The sequence below is a fragment of the Camelus ferus genome, chromosome 5 (genome assembly GCF_009834535.1).
Source record: "Camelus ferus isolate YT-003-E chromosome 5, BCGSAC_Cfer_1.0, whole genome shotgun sequence".
NCBI lineage: Eukaryota > Metazoa > Chordata > Mammalia > Artiodactyla > Camelidae > Camelus > Camelus ferus.
The window spans coordinates 73,996,686-74,010,101 of record NC_045700.1 but is presented as its reverse complement, the minus strand read 5'-3'; the positions used below and the strand labels follow the sequence as shown (position 1 = coordinate 74,010,101).

Sequence of the window (13,416 nt, the reverse complement as noted above, 5' to 3'; positions counted from 1 at the left end):
ATCAAACTATGTGGTCTCTTTTGGCATCTTGTGATTCTAAAGACAATTGTTCTAGCTGCTTCTAAGAGCCCTAGCAAGCTAAATTTTATTCACTAAAGCAATGTTTGAGAATTACTCTTTGAGGCACTTGTTAAAACAGAATCCCAGGTCTCCTCCCTACAAGATCAAATTTAATAGTTCTAGGATGATCAGGGAATCTGTTTACAAAAAATGTCCAAATCATTCTCATGTAATTTGGAAAATAGAGGCATCCAAGAATATATATCAAGTCAGCGTAAAGAAAGTGGAAGTTTGGTCTCTGGGAGAAACATTAACTGTAGAATTCCTTAAAGTAGAATGTGAACCATAAAATGTCCATGAAAATGCATGTGAGAAGCTACAAAATACCAAGTTGGGAAATACTAGAATTTGTCTTGCTTCCAATACTTACCTGTGATATATCATGCCCCATGCTTGAACTTCTGAAATGCCAGACACGCTGTAAAGAAATGATTTTTAAGGGTTCTTCCTGAGATGGTACTGTGGAGTATGTGAACTGGTAAGCAATTTTGCATCACATGTTCTTGTTCACCAAATTTATTGACCATTCAGAACACCAGATTATGACATTAAAAAGAAAGCACCAAAAATTGCTACACATTAATACCTGAGCGGAGACTGAAGGCAAATATTCATCTATTAAACCCGACACCATGTTGAAACACAGATAAAAACAATCACAACACCCTACAGAATACAATAAATAGCACTTTTTGTGAATTACAACCAGTTAAATGTAATAATGTTAATTATACCATACAAAAAATGTGCACAAAATTACACATAAATGTATTTAGTACATCATACACTATACAAAGTACTGGAGAAGATCATGCATGTTTAAATCGAAAAATCTGCAAGGTGACAATCATTTTTCAGTATATATTATAGGACAAGTTCCTTTGCACTGTTAAGTATTGTTACTATGCACTGAATTTTTTTGGATGAGAACAAAATTATCAATTTGCAAATAAATGATTACTGAGTCTATCTCAGCATAACACATAGTTCGTCCTCTATAAACTTTTAACTATAATATAGAAACTGATGCAGGTTGACAGCCATGAATTTAATTTTATTACATACCCTTGCCCAAACTATTTCCATCTCAATTTGACCATGTTTTAAGGAAGGACATGTTTTCTTTCTACACACTTTTAGAGAAACCTGTATTTTTGTCTTTGATGGGAGATAGTGGAGGTGAAATGAGAAGAAAGAAATGGGTTGAGTTTATATTAAAAATTGAAATTGAAAAATTCACAAAAAATTCTGAGTACACAGAGACGTGGGCATCTTTTAACAAAGACCATGAATGTCCTAGGAATGGAATAATCTGTTTTAATAGAAATTATATCCATCATTTTAAATAAGCAGAGTAAATATGCAAGTCTTTACATTAAAACAAAATAAAACAAAACAAAACTGGAGCCAGTTCTCTCTTGATATCTTAAAAATAGGAAGGAAAAAGTAAAAGGGAAAATAATGTTTAAACATATACAACATGAATCTGAGCTTCTATATAATTACTGAAAAATCATTATTGGCTAAACTAACTTTATTTGATATACAAATACAAGCCTCAATAATCTAGGGAAAAATAAGTATAGCTCTTAGGGAAGAATTCATTATTCATTAAAAGACAAAAAAAATTGTTTTTTAAGATTAACTTTTCCATGTGTAACAAGTTCAGAAGTGCCACCACCTTCTCATAAAATAAATTTATTTTCCGAAATGTTAGCTAAACTTTCATTTTCTACATCTATGAAGTGTAAGTCAATTTTAATTCAAAATGTGAACTCTGGAAATTAAGGGAGACCTCTAGAGCAATAGTTCAGCAAACATACTGACTAACTTTTATTTTACCAACCTCAAAGAAAAGGATTTGGGGCCGATTTGGGGCCTATTTGAGAAGACCACCCATAATAAGTATGCAGTTATAAAATTGCAGGGCACCCCTTCATTATTTTAAGGCACAGTCTGTTTTATCCCAAATGACTATAAGTTCAAGGTCACAGTGATAATACGCATTCAATTTTGGTCTGGTTTCTCACGGGTATGTTGCTACATTTACAGTCAGTCGTAAGTTTAAGAAATGGTAATACAATCACTTCAAAATAATATATTGAAGTCACTTTTATATTTTAAAAAATGTAAATATACACTACAACTTCCTAATTTATATACACTAAAATACTGGGTATTTTCCCCCTCTATAGTGGTAGACTATTTCTACCAATATTTCAACAAATACATGTTTGATTATGTAGAAAGCTTGGTTATGTTAAACACAGGCATCTACTACTTAGGATAAACTTATTCAAAACAAACAATTCATTCCAAAAATGATGTTCGCTGATATGCAGGTCTTGTATATCATCTTTTTAGTAATATCATCCCCACCCCCACCAGATAATTGGATAAACTGTAACTAAATCAAGGTCAAGCATTTTAATATTTGGCTTTCTCTGCTGCCTCTTTACTTCCAAGGCTACTTATGCAAATTGCATCAACATTACTGGGCAGAAAAGGTTAAGTGACATTAAATGATGGGGAAAACTATAACATGAGGGACTGAAATTCCCTGTGAAGATTTCTATAGGAGAAATGAAAGAATTTCAACCAGATAAACACCAGAGGTTCTGAGTCTATTGTATTTCTGCTTTTCTTTCATGAGTGCACTACCATATCAATGTTAACACTTTAGCACTTACGTTCTGATTGTTTTTATATTTTCCTTTAAGATGCATTTTACAATGTTTCCTTTGTTATGTTTACCTCATTGTACTATGCTAGGTTCTAGGGGATAATTCTCCCCTGTGAAACATGATTGTATAAAGGGACTGAACGGAAATGCATTGAAAACAAAAAAATTCCACAGTAAACTCTGTATTACATAAATGAGAGACAGTTGTACTAAAAATGATCTGGGCAACAGAATTTAAAGTTTTACAGAATCAATTGGAAGCAAGATTACTTAAGTGATTTCTTCAACTAATTACTGAAAGGTCATTATTGGGTAAACTAAATTTCACCCAATAAAGCCAGAAAACATTATTCCAGAAATTAGCCAAAACAGAATATACTATAAGCCTTATATGTTTTCAAAGAAAAATTAGGGTATGGAATATAAGTTTTGATGATTTACATATTTAATATGTCTTAGATGAAAAATACTGAAAAAATTATTTTTGTTTTAATCCCAATATGGTAAGAAAAGTTCATTGGCACAAATATCTGGAGGTATTTTACAGTTTCATTTAGCTTTGGTGGCAAAGTGTGTTTTGCTAACCATATGAATACAGTTCTATTTTCCAATGTAGAGTTTTACGCTAAAAAATTCAAATGTGTCTTTCTTCCTGAAAAAGGGATGTAAAAAGTCCAATATGAGACAAAACAAGTGCAGCATGAAATACAAAATATGCCTATCACTTAGGCTTTTGAACAGTTAATAGTTCTATGCTTTGTCTATAAATCTTTTACTAGTAACATTTCTACTGTATAAATACTAAAAACCAAAATAACACTAAAAATAAGAGTATATGAACTTAACAAAAATGGCTACTTTTAGACCTCCTAAAGTAAGATTAGGATTCAAATATGCAAACAAATTTACACTAATCAAAATATATCAACAGATACAGTTTTTCGTTAAGTGTTCAAAGTTACAATGTACAGAATGAGTGCAGACTAAATCTGACTCACATGTATCAAGTCCTATACAAAGTCATCAGAAATTAACTGGTTACTTGGTATTTCAAAACACATTTTTGACAGTATAACATGCTGAACACTTTTAGAAAGTACTGTACTTGATTTAAAATTTTTCAACTACAGCAACGCAATCAAGATGTAGCTTAGAATATAATCTAACTTTTGAAAGTGGTATTGCCAGTTCAGGTGTACTGTTATATTTCTACTATAAATGAAATTAGCAGTCTATTCTCACTATTCCCAAATTTTATTCCATTCTTAAAACTAAGTTATCAATATATAAAATTCAGTCATCATGTATTGATGATATAATTTATCAAAAAAAATGTTACTTCTTGAGCATTTACAGTACACATATTTTGATTTGGACTACTGACCTGACTTTTCTTTCCTATCATCCTTATTAAAAGTAAAGAAGGTGAGTAGCCTTACAACCTTTCTATTTCCACAGGCTGTTAAAATACATTGTGAAAGAATGCATAAGTAACATGTATAAATAAGAGTTCAGTACAGAACTTGAAATGTCCATTATTCAAAAACACTGGGATAAAATTTTAGCTTTCAATCATCTATTTCGTAAAAGTATCTTCTACATTTACCTTATGTGGCAACAAGTTTTCTATCTGAGTCTAACTTCATAATACAAAGATAATTTTATTGCTTCCTTTATCCTGGAGGGTGCCATGCTCTCCAAATTGACTTTTCCCCCAAAACTTCCCAAGGTATGTTGTTTCCTATGATATATAAGTTCACAAAACTAAACTACAGAGAAAACAAAAAGTGATGATAAAAAATAATCAACAAATGCCTTAGTCATAGTCTCAAAACATTTTTTTGTTTTTCCCAACTGAGTTTAATAGTTACTAAAATTGCAAATGCAACAATGTAATGTTCTGCACTAAACCTCATAATAAAGCAAGATAATTACATTAATCCAGACCTAATGCTTAAGGTGAAAATATGGGCCAACTGAAATGTCTGGGGATTCAGGGATCAACAACCCTAGTTTCTCTCATTATCTTTGTGTTTTCCCCATTTTTCCCAGAGCTTTCAAGAACTAAACTGAAAATTGAGTTTTATCTTTAATTGAGTTTATTTCCCTTGACTACCTTCTGTAAGAGGGGCTAATGAGTAGTGAGGTGAAAAGAATACACTATGCTGTAAGTGAAAAGACTAAAGAGTTAAGAAAAAGATAATGATAAAGATAACCTCACGTAAGAATGTGTGTTTAGGGGAGATGTGTACCATCTGCATGAGTGATAGGATGATCACAACAAACATCTACTAGACCTACTAGTTGTTTCTTTTTCCTAACTGTATAATCATGTAGATAGTATAGTAATTCAAACAAGAAAACATACTCCATCACAGACATTTGAATTTACCTGATCAAAATATGAAAAAAATTGAAGATTAAGCAATACATGATCAATACATATTGAAGAGAGTTAAAATGAATGTTAATCAGGCACAGATTTTTTTTAGGATTACTGTTTTAAATATTTTCATTCTGGTGACAACCAAGAAAAGAGCTACCAGAACCTTTGTAATTTTTGGCATGAAAAAGATGCTGAAAAAAAGAGCATTAATGATTTTTATCATATTATCTGTTCCAAATTATAACAGCAGCAACTCCAGAGGAGTCTTTAGAAACACTGAAAGTACTCAGGGTTTGTCCTGTCCAGTCCATATTTATCTAGTAATAGAGTCCAGGAGTAATTTTTTATAAGTACAAAACTTACTCTAAACTCAAAAAATTCTAAATAACAATGTTATAACAGTAGAGCTCAGAAGTTTGTTAAATTAGATAACCCCTTACTGCCTATAAACAAATTTATTTTTAGTAACATTGCGAATAAACATGTGCTGTTTTGCCAGCTAATAATAAAGGTTGCAAGCATGGTAGAAATAATGTGTAATTTAAAGACAAAGTATTTCCCTTTTTCCAAGCGACAGAAACATCAGTTTTGCTAATCTTCAGACAGAGGCTACTTTCTCATCTCTGTAGTTATTTGAGTTTAAAGTGCATTAGGACTTGATGAAGACCCTGTCAAAATATGTGTCTGTATTTTATATATACAAAACCCCTAACCACTGTTGTTTATAGTATGTTTAATTAGAACCCTTTTTGTAGTCCTAAAATGAACATTTTGTTGAAAAAAATAAGACTTCGGGACTTCATGATAGCTACACTCACATGAAAATATTTTTGTGAAAATTAGGGTGCCTAGTCTGCTGCTTTAAAAAGCTAACGTACTACTCACAAATGAGAAATTTAAGCTTGTTACATTTTATTCAGCAATGACTAAACAAGGAGACTTAGGTCAAATACACATAATGATTATGGCTGTCAATAGAAGATTCAAATTAATGAATTTTCTTAAGTTCTTTCAGTATATGGACCTAAATTCAATTTCAGAAATAAATGACACATTTAACCTGTAACTTGAAATACAACTATAACAGGGGTGAAAAAAATAGGACACCTATATACAAAAGTTGTTTATGAGTGTCCGTACAGCTAAACCTAGGCAGATGTGTCCTTACTTAACTATATATGTGGTACGTCATGGGAAAGTATATAATCCAATAAATTCTCTTTCCATGTAGATATTGAACACATAGGCATTCTGTATTTTATGCCTTTTGCCACTTCCCTCAAACAAACAAGAGCTTAGTATGCTTGCCATGTCTATTATGAGGCTACCACTTCCCTTTAATGACCTCAGTAAGTGAAAATATCAATACTGAACATGAATTGGGAACGACAACAATGGAATCAAACTTACAACCCTCAGAGATGACAGCAAGACCCTCTTCAACTGATGCCAAAACAGCAAGGACCTGAGGAACAACTGAGAAAAGAAGTGAGGTAACCCGCTACAGGCAGTAAAGCAGGGGTGACCCTCTAGCAGGCAGTAACAGCTGAGAGGCTGTAATGGAAGCCAGATGCAACAGCAGGTAAATGAACCTGGTACTCCAGGACACCCCGGGTACTAACAGGGACACAAGTTCACAGGTGCAGCTGTGGAGTTACTGGGATTTAAGGGCTGTTCTTCAGAGGTTTGGAGTATTCACAGCACACACATGTAAAGGAAGGGCTCTGTCACCTAGGTACACCCCAGCCTGAGTTTATTCTACCTTAAAGCGAAGATACCTTGCTCCATTACCTACCTCCTCTTTTATAGCTAAAAGTGAGCTGAAATCTGAACTGAAATAGAAATGTTACTCTCTTATCAAACAGTAATCACTTTGACAAATTAAGATTCTACTGTTAAACCTAGTGGCTAAACCCTCCAATCTGTTTAGGTATATTGTTTATACTTATGCTATTAATGGGGTAACAGTCTGTCCACCGTTAATCCATTAATAGTATAATATTATACATTGAACGTGGCACTGCATTTGATCATACTGATTCCTTTCACAGTGGATAAAACTGCCTATCTAGAGTTTTTTCTGACCACTGGAATTTAATTATTTTAACAATCCATCATGACCCGAGGCACTTTTGGCAACCATGGGGTCAATGAATTAAAGAAAATGGTATAGACACTGAACAACCGAACTGCTCCAATGCCAGTAAGTAATATCTATGAGAATTTTCTTTACATTTAGCAATTGATCTTTTCAATAGTCTCCTGATACTCACTAAGTATACAAAGTAAGATTCTTATTTGAGAAGTAACAAGAAAATTTCACTAAGTTTTGAGTTTGAATTATGTTTCTATTCATCAATCTTGCTTGGTTACCAAGAAAACATGCCTCCTTAGAATTGAAAGTTCTATTTTCATAGATGTAAGAAAACAAAATGACTACTTTGTTCACTGCAGCTGTCAAAAAGTAACTATAGACTGTAGCTATTTCATTTCTGAGAAACCAAACAGTTGTAAATTTCATTAACCTTTTAAGACTTTTTTTTCCCAATGTGTATACTGTAGCAAATACAAAATAACCCACTTTTCAGAAGAGAGTTTGATGAAATGAGCAGAATGCTTGAGGTGAGAATACAAATGTTACATTTACTGAGAATTTAAAAAAACCCCTGGCATGGCCAGTCAAGCAGACTAGCTAATACACAGAGGAGTCCTCAAAGACAGTGGCCACCATATCTTTTTTACTAATTTTTCAAAAATGACTAGTACACAGATGTCACATCACAAAACAAAACCATGCGTCAACTACTTTCCTCAAGCATTACAAAACTAATTTCCTATCTTCAATATTGTAAAAATAGACTTGTCTTCTCCAAAGGATCTTGCTGTCTACATTGATGATCTGTACGTTCCCACTTATTACTGGCCCTAAAGGCAAAAATCATCTTTATCATTCCTTAAATCCAATCTTACATAAAGTTGCATAATGCATGGAGTAAAAGTGGAATGAAGACAAAGCATGGAACCCTGTATAAGTGTGCCGACCCAAAAGCAATCACACCAACAGCCAGAGGAAGTGGAAACTGTGAAGTAGTCTTCAATAATTTACTGTAAAGAGACAGAGAAATACATTATAATGTGATCTACACTGTGAGCAAAAACTGAATTATGTCAATCTTTTATAGTTTTGAGAAAGTGTTCTAAGTGATTTTAGATGAAGTAATTTTTCATATAATGAGTTTAATTGTCTGTAATTTTACAAAGATCAATACAAGTCAATTTTGGCCACAAAAGAGAAAAATATTTCTATTAAGTGAATAACCAGTTTTATTCAGTCTTTTAAATTTTAACAATAGAAAAATACTAGTTGGACTATTACTCAGCAATTCTACCTCTAGAAATTTATCCTAACAACAACAATGACAAAATCAATAATGTTTACTATGACGCAGCTATAGAAATATTTATTTTCACCATAATTAATAACAGCAAAAAACCTCAAGCAAATAAGGAACCATCCTTAATTCCTAACAGGAGCGTAAGACAAGACACTAAATATTTTTAAAAGACAAATACTATCAGGAAAGACTATCATCTTTTTAAACAGAGAAACTAAGGGGTTAAGAAACTTACCTAAGGACACAGAGCCCTAGATTTAAACCCTAGGTCTGCCTGATTTTAGAGTATCTGCAACTATCTGCCAGAATCAACTGAAAAAAGCTCCCAGAGCAAATAACCAGTCAATGAAAAGTAAAGTTTTAATATGAAAAATTAAAAACATAAGTACATTAATAGTGTAATAAACCTCATATGTACCCATTACCCAGCTTTAAAAATTGTCAAGTCATGGCCAATATTACTTCACCTATATTACTACCCACTTCCACTCCTGTAGCTTTGGGAAACAACCTTTAGATATCATATCTTTTAAGGGTTAACTTAAAAAAATATTAAATCCTAACAAATAAAACTCATAATTAAGAAAACAAATATATGTACACATAAACTATATTTGCATATGAACTATAATTACTGTTATGGCTTTACCTTTAGGAACAGTCCAAGTAATTAGGAACAAAGAGCATGTTTCAGGTATAAAAGAATGATAAAAACTAGGCATAGATGTGAGAAAAAGTTCAAAATATTATACCTTGATTTTATTGAAACAGTGTAAGTATTTCCAAGAAGTGCCATAGTTGGAATAAGGATAAATGCCAAAGGTTTGCATGGATCAGGACTAAGTTTAAAGTAATACCTATGTCAAAAAGAAAAAAATAACACATAAATCAACAAAGCATACCCAATCATTTAAAATTATCAGTTAAATCAAATAAATTTCAAACATTCCAGTAGCAATATGGATATAAGAGAGCTCTCAACAGCTCAAGAAATCCTTGATAAATAAATTTTGCTCTACATCATCTTTATTCTCTAGGTTTTATATGGAGAATTATGTTCAGGAGCTAAAGGAAATAAAAATATCCAATATGAAAGCACTTTCTTTTTATAATAGGTATACACCTAAAGAGTCATTTATAAATAATATATTTATAAAACAGATTATTTAAAATATATTTAGGCTGGTCTATTTTAAAAAGACGAAAAAGATGAAGGTTTACACAAAGTAATTGTCCCTTATCTTTTTAAAATCCAAATTCTTAATTCTTGCATTAACAGTGAGATAGCTACAGCCTTTCAGAATCATAAATTTGTGCCTCAAGTAATTTTCTCCCAAATCTGTGAACAAAAATCTGGACTGTGATTAAAATAAGGGACAAAGGAAGGATATTAACATCTAGTAACCTGTGATTTAATTTATTGAACTTGTTTTGATTTTTGTCGACTGTTCAAAAAAAATTTCAATATTTAGATAATCAGAAAGTTTTACATCATTTCTAAAAACTACATTGAGCAGGGGTTAACTATTAACTAGATGAGGTGGCTTTTTAAAAAAACAATTAACCAATAACTAAATATTCTAGAAATAATCTTGGAGGACATTTTTAGGTTCTCATTTAACCTAGTACACTTACCAGGTAGCAAAGCAAATGAGAGTTTTCAGTAGTAAAACAGCTGATTATTTATTTTCGTTCAATGTATAGGACACATTAGAACAGGACACACTTCCTTATTTCTAATATTTTGAATGTAAGCATTTTTCTTCCCCCCAAATTTAAGAAAAAATAAAACTGATCATGAATTGAAAAATGCATAAAGCACTATCATTGTGAATACCTTTTCACATTATTTCTAGACTCAAAGATGGTTAAAGGTAAATTGAATAAAATACAATTCCTTATTTTGGGGGCAGGTTTTGAGAGAGTTTGTATTCTCATAGAACAGAAGAAATATGAAGATGCTGAAAATAAATTTCAGGTGACAGCGCCTTGTTCTTGAGAAAGGTTTATGAATGATTAGGAATCTAGGAAGTCTCTACTTACAGTTATTGTTTGAACTAAATAAAGTATAATTATATAAATAAAACACACCTAAGGTTCTTTAACCAGTAAATTAAAGATGGCATGCTGAGTAACACAGTCCATGTTAATAAGTTAATCACAGTGCTGTGCATGCGAAGACTGTCTTCAGCATCACTGGCAGATAAACGAAGAGGATGTGCTGTGGAGTCTTTGTGGTGATTGGACTTTTTTTCACTTCTTCTAGAGTGTTTGGGATTCTATAAAGCAATAAAGTAAAAATAGCAAGATAGTAAGCAAAATTAAAGACTATTTTTTTTTTTAGAATCATACTCAGTTACACCTAACAGCTAAATAAATACATTTTTCCATTACCAAATTGATGTAAAATACTGAAATTATCTTGTTTAAAAGTACTTTAAAGCCATTATCAGTTATAAAACTTTTATTCCTTTGATTTGCTATTTCCACTACTGAGTATACTCTAATCACTTAAAATAAAATTTAAAAGCTAATTTGTAATAACAAAAATAAGAACTGACAAAGATCAAGTTAAACTTAATCTATTTTAATATTCATTGGGTTCACTTTTCTTAAAGTTATTTAAATTCACAATACCTTTTAAACACTATAAAATCCTAACCTTTTATTTAAAAAATGTCCAAACTTTTATATTTTCCCCATGTTCTTTCATACTACAGTGATGTACAGTTTTGAAAATAAAACTTACCACAGTCTGGCTATTTTTAAAAGTTGTTAGGCTGGCTTGCAAGTGAACAACCTATGAAAAAGAAATGACCTTAATTTTACTTTTATTTTGGAACAAAAGAATAATCATTTTTATTGAAATTGAGAAGCACTGTAATTTGCAATTTAAAAAAAACAAACAATTTTTTTTTGGTAAATAAACATTCATTTAAACACATCCTTTTAGAAAAGGTATATAATAACTACATGTGCTTGCTATCATGGATTACAAAACAGAAACAAAAATAATGCATACTTCCAGAGTACACTGGGGCCGGATATAATGCTATATACCTTCTACATTGTGTAAGCCTATGTTTGCATGGTGCCTTGCTAATGCAACTTAAAGTGTCATATGAGTCAAAAATTTGATTATATTCAGCATAATATAAAGAGTTTAACATGTTTTATATATTCTAAATCTTTGAAAATCTGAACTCAGTTATATAAGGTGGTAAAATGTTTGTAAGAACCTGAGAAAGTCTATACATTTATTAGATTTTCTTAAGTATTTGAGAAAGTCTTGCTGATTGTACCAATTGTCTGAAATACCCATTTAAAAAAACTAAAAATATAATATTTATAAATCAAGTTATATTTATAAATCAAAGTAGATCTAAGTAGTTTTTATCTGATGGACTTATTTTTCTTTTGAAAACTGAAGTAATCTATAATGTGTATGTATTAGTGTTAAATGCAGGTGTAAACAAACCTTTGTTAAAAAAGGAAAAAATATAAACAAGGTCCTACTGTATAGCACAGGAAACTGTATTAAATACCTTGTAATGGCCTATAACAAAAAAGAACATGAAAAGGAATATAAATGAATCACTATGCTGTACACTAGAAATTAACACAACATTGTAAATCAATTATATTTCAATTAAAAAAAAGAAAGACCAAATGGTAAAAAAAGAGACAGTTTAAAAAAAAAAAAAGGAAAAGATTATCTCTTCTGGTATCAACTGCCTCTACGTAAAATTAATGCGGAGAATGGCAGCTGTATAACCTAGAACTTCTGACAAAACTGTCAGCCTTCTTTGGAAGTGTTTTTCATTTCCTCAGTGAAATTATCAGCTTAATTATTTTTATCACTGTCTTGTGATTCTTCAGCAAATTTGCAGCATTCTACATCATCTCAACATGACTGACAGCTTGATCCCACTGACATAACTTTTTGTTTTGTCTATTATCCATGTTCAAAGGCAGATGTGAATAAAAACTGTTCTAGTAAAAACGTTTTTTAAAAAGTTAACATTACCTGCCAGAGCATGAAGCAACCTGAAACAGATTATATGTCCTCCCTTCCCTTTAACTAAGAAACCCAACTCAGATTAATAACTTCAGTTCTTCAGGTAACTATATATATTTGAAATAGTTAAGATGTTAAAACACCTTTACACTTAAACTTGTTATATAACAGGTTACTGTAGCAGCAATCACAAAAAATTTTAACACCTATGCCTGCCTGATACAAAGCTCAGCCTATCTGCCATTATTGATTTGACATACCTTACACACATAGTAAAGATAAGTAAGAAGTATGGCAAATGCTCCACAAGTTGTCCAACTAACTATGATTAGAACAACTGTCAAAATGGGCAAGTCTGGTGATATTATCTTGATATCTTTAGGAAGTTCAGAAGGCCTGGAATAACAAAAGTAAAGCTTTCAAAAGCATTTGACAATTATTTATAATTACATATAAGAAGAAAACAATACAGTGCTCTACCAGTCTTTCTTATTAATATGCAAGTATTACTATAAGGTAAACAATAAGATTTTTTAAAATAAAGGTGAGGGGAGACACATATTTGTAAATTTTATAATACACTGTGATAGCTCCTCTCTCATTTAGATACACTATGGGTGATTGTACAAAGGAAGAAACAACACTGTTAAAGATAATCAGTAATTATAGGTCCCCATGTCATACATTCCTGATCTTGATAGGAAAGGAACCGTTTCTCTATTTCTTAAAGTCTCGAGGTCACTCAGCAATGTGATGGTGTTAATGCCAGAAGCACCTCAGAAGGGTAGAGGAAGCAGCATCACACCACAGTCCCCTCTGTGACAGTAAGTTATGTAACGTGTGTGGCGAGGAGAGGTAAAGGAAACTAGATCAC

General features: G+C 31.6%; 1 protein-coding gene across 2 annotated transcripts in view; it reads right to left on the bottom strand.

Moving 5' to 3' along the window:
• Positions 1-560: 560 nt before the first annotated feature.
• PGAP1 (post-GPI attachment to proteins inositol deacylase 1) overlaps positions 561-13,416 on the bottom strand; it is a 69,520-nt gene continuing 56,664 nt past the window's right edge. For both annotated transcript variants that reach the window (XM_032480132.1, XM_032480133.1), the window contains 5 exons: positions 12,803-12,938; positions 11,274-11,324; positions 10,616-10,803; positions 9,277-9,381; positions 561-8,234 (listed from right to left, as the gene is read on the bottom strand). In XM_032480132.1, the coding sequence (XP_032336023.1) occupies positions 8,096-8,234; positions 9,277-9,381; positions 10,616-10,803; positions 11,274-11,324; positions 12,803-12,938 (619 nt within the window). In that variant the 3' untranslated portion in view covers positions 561-8,095. The remainder of the gene's footprint in view (positions 8,235-9,276; positions 9,382-10,615; positions 10,804-11,273; positions 11,325-12,802; positions 12,939-13,416) is intronic.